At 36.3% G+C, this 9,488-nt stretch overlaps 2 protein-coding genes across 2 annotated transcripts; one reads left to right on the top strand and one right to left on the bottom strand.

Moving 5' to 3' along the window:
• Window positions 1-4,138: 4,138 nt before the first annotated feature.
• On the top strand, window positions 4,139-7,447 carry LOC113712841 (26S proteasome non-ATPase regulatory subunit 14 homolog). The gene is made up of 6 exons (XM_027236440.2): window positions 4,139-4,372; window positions 4,510-4,687; window positions 6,000-6,081; window positions 6,693-6,869; window positions 6,960-7,127; window positions 7,230-7,447. The coding sequence occupies exons 1-6, from the start codon at window positions 4,231-4,233 to the stop codon at window positions 7,419-7,421; spliced, it is 939 nt and encodes a 312-aa protein (XP_027092241.1). The 5' UTR covers window positions 4,139-4,230; the 3' UTR covers window positions 7,422-7,447.
• A 461-nt stretch (window positions 7,448-7,908) lies between these two features.
• Window positions 7,909-9,149, bottom strand: LOC113711748 (probable carboxylesterase 2). The gene has a single exon (XM_027234939.2). It carries the CDS (start codon window positions 9,011-9,013, stop codon window positions 8,045-8,047), a length of 969 nt encoding a protein of 322 aa, XP_027090740.1. The 5' UTR covers window positions 9,014-9,149; the 3' UTR covers window positions 7,909-8,044.
• Between the last annotated feature and the right edge of the window lie 339 nt (window positions 9,150-9,488).

The following is a 9,488-nucleotide window of genomic DNA, read 5'->3' as shown; positions in this document are numbered from 1 at the left end:
CCAAGAAAGTGAACACTTTGATCAGGTCTGTTGGAACAAAGAAAGCATATGTTCGTTTATCTCCTGACTACGTTGCTTTGGATGTGGCAAACAAGATTGGAATAATATGAATGAATTTAGTCATTGTTTTGTTTTCGATCAAAGATATTGTCTTTTAAGTATGTCTAGTTTGTCATTCTTGGTACCTTGAAATATTTGTCTAACCTTCTTCAAATACAAGTGTTTTTTGTCTATCCAAGAATCAGGTTCAAATATGTCATGAAATGTAAAACAACCAAAATGAGAAGCAAAAACAGGACAATCAGGTCGGACGGCCGAAAGGAAACTGTCGGACGTCCGAAAAGATAAAGAACATCAGGAAGGAAGCACCGTCGAACGCTCACATGGAAGCATCGGACGTCCGGAAGGATCGGACGCTTGCCATCGGACGCTAATCAACCGCATCGGACGTCCGAAAAATTCCAAGATAACTTGCTAGCTCTCGGCCCAAGGTCGGACGCTGTGCTGTCGGACGACAAAGAACTTATCGGACGTCCGAACCTCAACTTGGCTATCATCGGACGATTGGTTCGGACGATGATTCGATCGTCGGACGTCCGACAGCCCCAACGGCTAGTTGACTCTTCAGCTGCCTTCTATCCGTTGGAAGCATTGATGAAGCCCATTTCTGGATCCCTTTAAAATCAAACTGGTCTAAACGAAGTAGAGACTTTTGCACACTTTGTTTACAAGATCTAGTGAGATATTTTAGCTAGAAAATAGTCTCCAAAGCAGATTTGTTTTAAAGTGGTGTGAATTTCTGTTGAGCATTTCTTTTGTGGTTGAAAGGATCTTTAGTGTAGCTTTGTTGAGGGTTTTCTGAGTGATTGTAAAACTTCCTAGCTTGACTAAGTGAGGCTTAGGGCAAGGAGGAAGTGCTCCCTCCATTGTACATCTAGTTGATCTTCGTTCATCAAAGAGAAGTTGCTCTTCCTAGTGTTTGGTCTTCAAGTTTGGGTAAAGCTTGGTAGACACTTGGTTTGTTTCTCTATTTTACATTTCTGTTTAATAAAATCTTCATTGCTTATCTATACTTGCTTCTCTGATCAATATTGCTATTGTCTTCTAATCTACTTGGTTGATCATTACTAAAAAGGAAGGTAAATTTTCATTAAAGAAAAAGTGCATAAACTTGGTTAAGATTTTAATCAAACCAATTCACCCCCCCTCTTGGTTGTCTGTGGGACTAACACACGGAAATAATAATAATTCTCATAGACATAATATTCAGTGCCATAATTGTTAAAATTTTGATTATTATAAAAATGAATACTGATACAATTCTAACAATAAAGTTAAGCATGCTAATATGGCAAAGAATGATATTGAAAATGATGAAACCATTTTATTTTCTAGCTCAAGAATAGAAGAAAATAAGAAAAATAATGATTTTTGGATTCTGACTATAGTAATTATATGTGTGGTAATAAAAATATGTTTACTAATTTGGATGAGTCTTTCAGATTTTCTGTTAAATTTGTTAATAATGAAAGGGTGCTTATGCTTTAGAAAGAAAAACCGGTATCACTTTGACGAATGGTAAATCTAATATTATCTCTGATATTTTCTTTGTGTCAAACTTTTATCATAATTTGTTGAGTTTTGGGTAATTTTTTGAGAAGGGATATGATTTGCTATTTAAAAATAGCATTGATATTATTACTAATGATTGTCCGGAACTAATAGTAAAGGTATACATGAATACTGGTTGTTTATGACCTATATCAATTAATTGTCATTATTTACCTTACTTTAACTTTATTGTATTTGATGATATTTGTTTATGGGACATGCATCTTAGTCACTTGAATTTTGAGAGTTTGAATTTTCTTACTAAGAGGAATATGGTGTATGGGCTGTCTTCTATCGATTTTTTCTGCTAAACCTTGTGAGTCTTGTATTTTGGAGAAGAAACACAGAGATCTTGTTCCCAAAGGCAAGACTTTGTGAGCTAGTCAACTATTAGAGTTGATACATTTTTGGCCTGTGCTCAGTTGAGCTACCTTCCACCAGTGGTCGAAAATATTTTGTTACCTTCATTGATGATTTTAACAGAAAAACTTGGGTATAAATTTTTAAAGAATAAATACAAAGCCTGTGATATTTTTAAAAATTTTAAAGTGTATGTTGAGAAGCAAAATAGTCAATTTATTAAAATTTTAAAAATTGACAGAAGCACTGAGTTTACCATTTGTGATGATTTTTTTATATAAACATGGAATTAAGCTCCAGTTGACACTCAAATACATTTCTCAGTAGAATGAAATGATGCAGAGGAAGAATCGCACTCTAATGGATATGGTGAGATCAATTATGCATGCTAAAAATAAACCTAAAGGTTTTTCAGCAGAAGCTATTTTCTATGCTGTTTATGTTTCTAATAGATCTATTGTGCAATGCAATTTTGAGAAGGCACCATAGGAGTTGTGAATTAATAAAAATAAAAAATTTCTCATTTGAAAGTATTTGGTTGTCTTGCTTATTCCAATGTCCCAAACTCTATCAGGAAAAAGTTAGACGACAAAGTAGAAAAAGTGCATTTTTATTGAGTACGATCATAAAATCAAAAGTTTCGGGCTGTTCAATCTAGACACCAGGAAGGTCATTATTAGCAAAGATGTCACATACGATAAGCAATAAGCTTATAATTGGTTTAAAAAGTGTTAAATTTTATGTCAAAGCATCCATCAATGCCATCATATTTTGATGAAGAAACTTCTTCTGATCAAATATATGTTTTAGATATACTTGATTACGCCACTTTTATCCAATTACCAAAGCAGAGGATAGAGGATATATATTTTCTCCACTTTTCACCCAGCCACCCTCTTTCCTTCTTTGACAAGAAGAAGGAATGTATCAACCAATGTAAAACTAACTTAAAGGTATGGGCCAAGGTTTGACGTACAAAGTACATAGCGCAAGGGTATACATTATTTATTATTGAATAATAGGAAAAACATGTTGACATTTTGTTTCTTTCTGATCAAATTATCTGAATTTTTTTTTTTAAAACTTCAATGAAACTCAAATCTAGGAAAAATTTCAGAGTTCGATGATAAAAAAATCAAAAAACAAAAAGGTAAAAAAAATGAAAAAAGAAAAAGATCTTGAAAACACTATGGTAATCATCGAATTTAAGATGTAAGTAAATAAAATTATTCTTATATTTACCAATTACCCACCTTCAAATGCTACAATACGTTGTAAGGATAACCAAAAATCAGTAATATAATTTTTTTTTTTTTTGCATATGTTGAATTAAAAAAATGAATTACCCATGCAGCTGGAGTGGGGATGGCAACCCGCGGGGCGCTAATTGGGGGGGGGGGGGCGGGGGGAATTTTTCCCCCGTTTAGAAATGGTTAAAAAATATATATATGTATATAATTATATATATAGTATTTAATTCAATTAGTTACAAACTTATGATAATGATATTATTAGTTATATGTATTATATAATGTATATTAGTATATGTAATATAATTGATATTATCAATTATACTAATAATTATATATGTCTATTAATAGAAATTATTAATTAGTTATATTAAATTTACTAATACATTTATAGTAAATTTCTAATTACACTTAATACAATAACACTTTTTTCTAAAAAAAAAAAAAAAGGCACAAAGCACAATAATGAATTAGTGATTGTATTCGTGCAAAAAATGAAAACTTGACTACTTTAGTTGTATTTATTTCATCATGTTGGATTGTATTCAAATAACTTTTGTTTGATTGTTTATATGAGTTTTAATTGTGAAATTACAATAAATAATAATTTGGTGATGTATTGATATTTTAATACTTGATTATTTGTTAAAATTTAACTATAATAAAATTATATAACAAATTTTTATTAGTCCCGTGAAAAAAACGGGGTAGGATGGGGATTGAGCAGGGGCAAGGGGGGTGGGGGAATTAGTAGACCCATTCCGCCTTGTTGCCATCCTTAAAACGGAGGATTGAGTTAGGGGTATAATTGCATGGTCAGGGAAATAAAAAAGCATTTTTTAATTAATTTAAAGTTGAGGGGAGGTGATTGCTATTTATCTATTTCACGTGACCAACCCATAAAGGAACACTGGAATTGGACTAGTCTTGTTTCCAAAGAAATCGAGCTCAAAGCCCCTGTCCCGCAGCAGGGAAAAAGAAAACTCCTGAGCAATCTAGAAAATAGACCATGTCGGGAATGGAAAGACTGCAAAGAATGTTCGCCGGCGCCGGGGGCGCTTTAGGCCATCCTCCACCGGACTCTCCGACTCTGGATTCATCGGAGCAAGTCTACATCTCATCTCTCGCCCTTCTCAAGATGCTGAAACACGGTAAACAATCTAGGGTTTCTGGTTGCCATCTATTGCTCGTTTCTTCCCTATACATGCTGTTTATTGGTTGATTTGGTTAAAGTTATTCGGGTGTTGGGGTTTCGGTCATGTAATTGGCTAATTAATTGGTTTTTTAGGGAGAGCTGGGGTACCAATGGAAGTGATGGGGCTGATGCTTGGGGATTTTGTGGATGAGTATACTGTGCGTGTTGTTGATGTGTTTGCGATGCCGCAGAGTGGTACTGGAGTGAGTGTTGAGGCTGTGGATCATGTTTTCCAGACCAATATGCTTGATATGCTCAAGCAAACTGGCAGGTACTAGACTACTAGTCCTTATATTGGATTTTTTGTAATTTTTGTAGATGTTCTAAAATTTTGATGCATGACGTTGGCTATCGGGCAATGAAAATTATTGGTACTTGGTCTGAGATTTACAGAGTAATTTCTGGTTCAAAGTTTTGGGAGAGCTTTTCTCCTTTCCTGGTTTGTGTGGGTCGTTGGTGTAGTTAGTGGAAATTAAAGAGATCGTCAAATTCGATGTAAAAGAAAGGAAATATGTCAACAAATGTTAGAGTGGTTGTCCCTAGAACTTATTATTAAGCCCAAGTCCTATGCTAACACATAATGTTGTTTATTCTGTGTTGACTTTTGTGTTACAAAATTTTGCTGTTTGGATTCCTGACTTCATTTTGGGGGAGAAGCTGTTGTTCTTGAGATAGAAATTGGATAAAGGAAACTATCTAGGACTTTTTGTTGTGGTAGTGCTTGATTGTTCTCTGAGCTTGTATTTGTAATATCCTATCCTGTGTTAGAAATCACTATCTAGGCAATGCATGTTAGGTTTTGATGCCAAAGTTTGAAGATAACTTGTCAAGTAACTCACTCGATTGGTGTGATATATACAACAAGAAGAAAAAGTCATACCTGTTTAGATAAGTATCTTTTAGGGCTTCTAGCTACATACATGCATGGGCACTTGTCTCCTCTTCCTATTGGTAGATTAAGCTAGATGGTCCACCTATTCAAAGCTTGTGAAGAATTTTTTGGTTTTTGTAATAGCTCTAGTTCTAATTTCATGATCCTGTTGTTTGCTTACTTTCTTTGAAGGACTCCATTAAATCTTTTAGAATTTTTTAATTTTCTGGCTGAAAGGCCTGCATTTTTGGTGCTGCATTTCAAACTTATCTTATGTCTTAGTCAGTTATCAGATGTACGACTCATCTCTTCTAGCCCTCAAAATGCTTTGAAATAATCACTTCAAATGTGAAGTAATAATGACCCAAAGAACATCCTTTACGATTTTTTTTGGCCTTGTATTTTTCATGTTTCTTAATGTATAAATTAAATCTATCTGTTAATTGTGAAAGAACCAATTCCAATGTTGTGTTCATTTGCATTTATACCTCGGCTCAACTTCTCCAATAGTACATAGAGATATTCTGTTATTGGAATCCTTGGTGTCTGGTTTGGCTTACTTTTCGCTGTTGTTCAAGTGATTTGTTTCATTCCTCTTTCTATTAGCGCTTCTAATGTTTTAAGATTGCCTTGAATTTTTTCTTCTCGATAACTTGTTATGGTTCTTTCTACTTTTATACCTTTTTGTCTCCCTGTTGGCTTATTGTCACAGGCCAGAAATGGTGGTTGGTTGGTATCATTCGCATCCTGGATTTGGATGTTGGCTTTCTGGTGTGGACATCAATACTCAACAGGTTTGTTTTCTACTATAGTATCATACACTTTCCGTCTTGCCCTTTCCTTTTAAGAGGTTATCACATCCAACTCTTTTTTTTTTGTTTAAACACTATTACTAGTAGCTTTCAACCAGTCCCTTATTATTCTTATCCTGGTGTATTCTGGCATTTATTAGTCATCTAGCACATAACTAAATTGCCCTTTCCTTTTTCTGCTCTTTTTCTTCCTTCAATGTAACGTTTGGACTTCTGTTTATTCTTGAAGTAACATCAAAACAGTTTTTGTATTTCTACTAAACACTATGCATCTGCAAGCATGTCATTGCTTTTTTCCTTCCTTCCTTCCTTCCTTCCTGATATAGTCATCTGCAGGAATACTGTTACATGCAGGTTTTACATTCTTTCTTCTAGATACACTGGTTGGTTTGCATTAGATTCCAGTTCTCGAGCACACTAATATTTGAGTGTTTAGTCATTCTTCATCCATAGATGGTCCTTTAGAATATAGTATTACTTGGAAATAGCTAATTTCTGAAATTTGACTAACTTGGTTGCATTTTGTAGCTAAAGCTAAACTGCTAGTTTTTAGGTATCAGTGTTGACTTAGTCAATTTTGTGGTGCTGTGCAGAGTTTTGAAGCTTTAAATCAAAGAGCCGTGGCAGTTGTGGTAGATCCAATTCAGAGTGTTAAAGGAAAGGTGGTAATTGATGCATTTCGGTTGATTAATCCTCAGACTATGATGCTCGGGCAAGAGCCACGGCAGACAACATCCAACCTTGGTCATCTAAACAAACCATCAATCCAGGTCAAGCTGAAGGCTTTCTTTGGTTTTTTTTTTTTATTGGATATCATAGTGTGATAGGTTCTAGTTGATAAATTGGTCTCTCTTTTACAGGCATTGATCCATGGTTTGAATAGGCATTATTACTCAATAGCAATCAACTACAGAAAGAATGAACTTGAGGAGAAAATGCTACTTAATCTTCACAAAAAGAAATGGACAGATGGGTTGACACTCCAGAGGTTTGACACACATTCTAAAACCAATGAGCAGACAGTTCAGGTTTGATTCGGTTTTATGGCACTGCAGAAAGTTCTCAAGTGAATTGTATTGAGACAACTCTGTTTATCTGTAAGTTTTATAACCTTATGGTGTTTGGTGCAGGAAATGCTAAACTTGGCCATCAAATACAATAAAGCAGTTCAAGAGGAGGATGAGCTGCCACCAGAGAAGTTGGCAATTGCAAATGTGGGAAGGCAAGATGCCAAGAAGCATCTCGAAGAGCACGTTTCTAACTTGATGTCATCAAACATTATTCAGACCTTGGGAACAATGCTTGATACAGTTGGCTTTTAATGACTTTTCTTTAGGAAATGCCAAAATGCTTGATATTTGATTCTGCTGTCCTATGAATGTGATCACTTATTTATTTATTAAGGTTACAGTCCTCAATATTCATGATTCGCACAGTCTTTCTGATGTTGCACTTGGATTAGAGTGATCAAAACATTTCCATGAACAGCATTGATTGTAATTCAGTTGTCATCGTACATCTTTTCTCTTGTTTTGGTTGAAGTCGTCTTTTTGTGGTTTAATGAAATTCTGCACTGATTTCTCTCTCATATTTCCTCTTCGTTTATTATTTGTTTTCTTCCCGTAGAGTCGGTTAGAGGGATAATGACGGGAGAATATCCTTTTCCCTTTTCTTGCACTCCTGATGAAAGGATGTTATCAGGACCCAGACGGAATTGACTTTTGTTCTTTATTACTAGTAGACAAATCTTCTGTTCGTGGCCTTGCAATAATTTAAAAGTCTAAATGCATACACAGTGGATCACCAGAATTATTGAAGGTGCAAAGCATGTTTTTTTATTCTACCGTTACGCAAGCAAGAACCGAACTTTTACATATTGTTCGACATATAAACAAACAAACCATGCACAAGATGATGATGATCTGAACTTTTTCACCATTGCTGCTTAAACCTGATTTATGAATGAAGCACAGCGCTTAATCAGCATGCGGGCTTTATCTGAACAGGGATTAAATATATGGAAAACATGATCCTCCCCTGGTGTCTCCACCATCTCTGCCTTGCCTTGCCACTTGCTCTTGGCCAAGAACTCGTAATAGCGCCTTCCCCTATCAGCCAAGATATCGTTTTGTGCAACAAATATGATGATAAAATCACAAGCCAATCTTGAGAGACTTTCAGCACCGCCATCTACAAATGGATTAATCAAGGGATCATCACAGCCTTTACCAGATGGACAAACAAATTGCCACCATTTATCAACCATGCCTTTTCTCACCGGATCTTTAGCCTCTATCCCAATTGGATCTTCGCCCCAGAAATATGGATGTATCATAATAGTTCCTCTCAACTTAAGGCCACCAATCCTAGGGGGGTCAGCATATCCAGCCCGAATTGCCATGTGGTGGGAAAGATTGGCCCCTGCACTGTCCCCTGCTAGGAACACTTTGCTGAAGTCAACGCACTCCCTTAGCCAATCTTCAGAGCCTTCACCAGAAATATGTGAGGCAACCCATTTTAGCACTGCCCAAGAGTCTTCATAGGCTGCAGGAAGCGGGTGCTCCGGGACAAGTCTGTAGTCCACAGAAACAGCAATAATTTTAGCCTCTGCCACCAGCAGGTTGAGACAATTGTGGTATTTTGGATCAGAGGGAGATGATATGCAAAATGCTCCCCCGTGAAAGTAAACGAGTAGAGGGAGTCTCTGGGTTTTGGTAACCAGGTTTGGACGATACAACCTCGCGGTTACACCGGCTTCTGGGATGACTATGATGTCTTTGGATGAAACGCCAGTTTTTGAGTCGAAGGCTGCTGGTGTGACTTCAGTGCCCAAGAGTCTTTCCACGGTTCCATCTTTGTAGACCCTTAGGTAGGGGGGAACTTCGTCAGCTATTTCCGAATTGTATGAGCCCATATTGTGTGTGAAAGGCACCGAGAAAGGTGGAGAGAGACGGGAAAAGTGAATGTTGCGAAACTGCGGAGAGAACTCTATGCACTAATAAGTCTAGAGGGGAAGAATTTGTAGAAGTGCTGTAGGACAGGCCTTGGACTCTTTAGAGTTTGACAAGGTACCCTTGGCACTGCTGGCAACAAATAATTGCTTTCGTTGGTGGGCGCCATATGCTGTTGTTGGAGCAAACCATGCTGGGCAAATAGCCTCTATTTGGCCAACAATGCACAATTTGAATGCGTAAGGCTGAGACAGCACAAATTATGATAGGTGATTGACAGTCCTAACGAAATATTACAGAAATAAATTACTACATTTCCATTGCAAAGATGCACAAATTTCTTTGTGATGATTGACAACACATTTAAGACGTAGTATTATTATTTCATGTCTTTCCCCGTGGAGGAGTATGCGATTGGATAAATTACTATAGTTATGG

This window comes from Coffea arabica, chromosome 10e, assembly GCF_036785885.1.
Source record: "Coffea arabica cultivar ET-39 chromosome 10e, Coffea Arabica ET-39 HiFi, whole genome shotgun sequence".
Lineage (NCBI taxonomy): Eukaryota > Viridiplantae > Streptophyta > Magnoliopsida > Gentianales > Rubiaceae > Coffea > Coffea arabica.
Note: the sequence above shows the minus strand (reverse complement) of the source record. Positions and strands in the feature narration are given on the sequence as shown.

Bases quoted from the DNA above. Each gene is read 5' to 3' on its own strand.
- LOC113712841 (XM_027236440.2), top strand. From the start codon at position 4,231: ATGTCGGGAATGGAAAGACTGCAAAGAATGTTCGCCGGCGCCGGGGGC. The intron at 4,373-4,509 runs GTAAACAATCTA...TTGGTTTTTTAG, and splicing joins TCTCAAGATGCTGAAACACG to GGAGAGCTGGGGTACCAATG. The intron at 7,128-7,229 runs GTTTGATTCGGT...TGTTTGGTGCAG, and splicing joins CCAATGAGCAGACAGTTCAG to GAAATGCTAAACTTGGCCAT.
- LOC113711748 (XM_027234939.2), bottom strand. From the start codon at position 9,013: ATGGGCTCATACAATTCGGAAATAGCTGACGAAGTTCCCCCCTACCTA.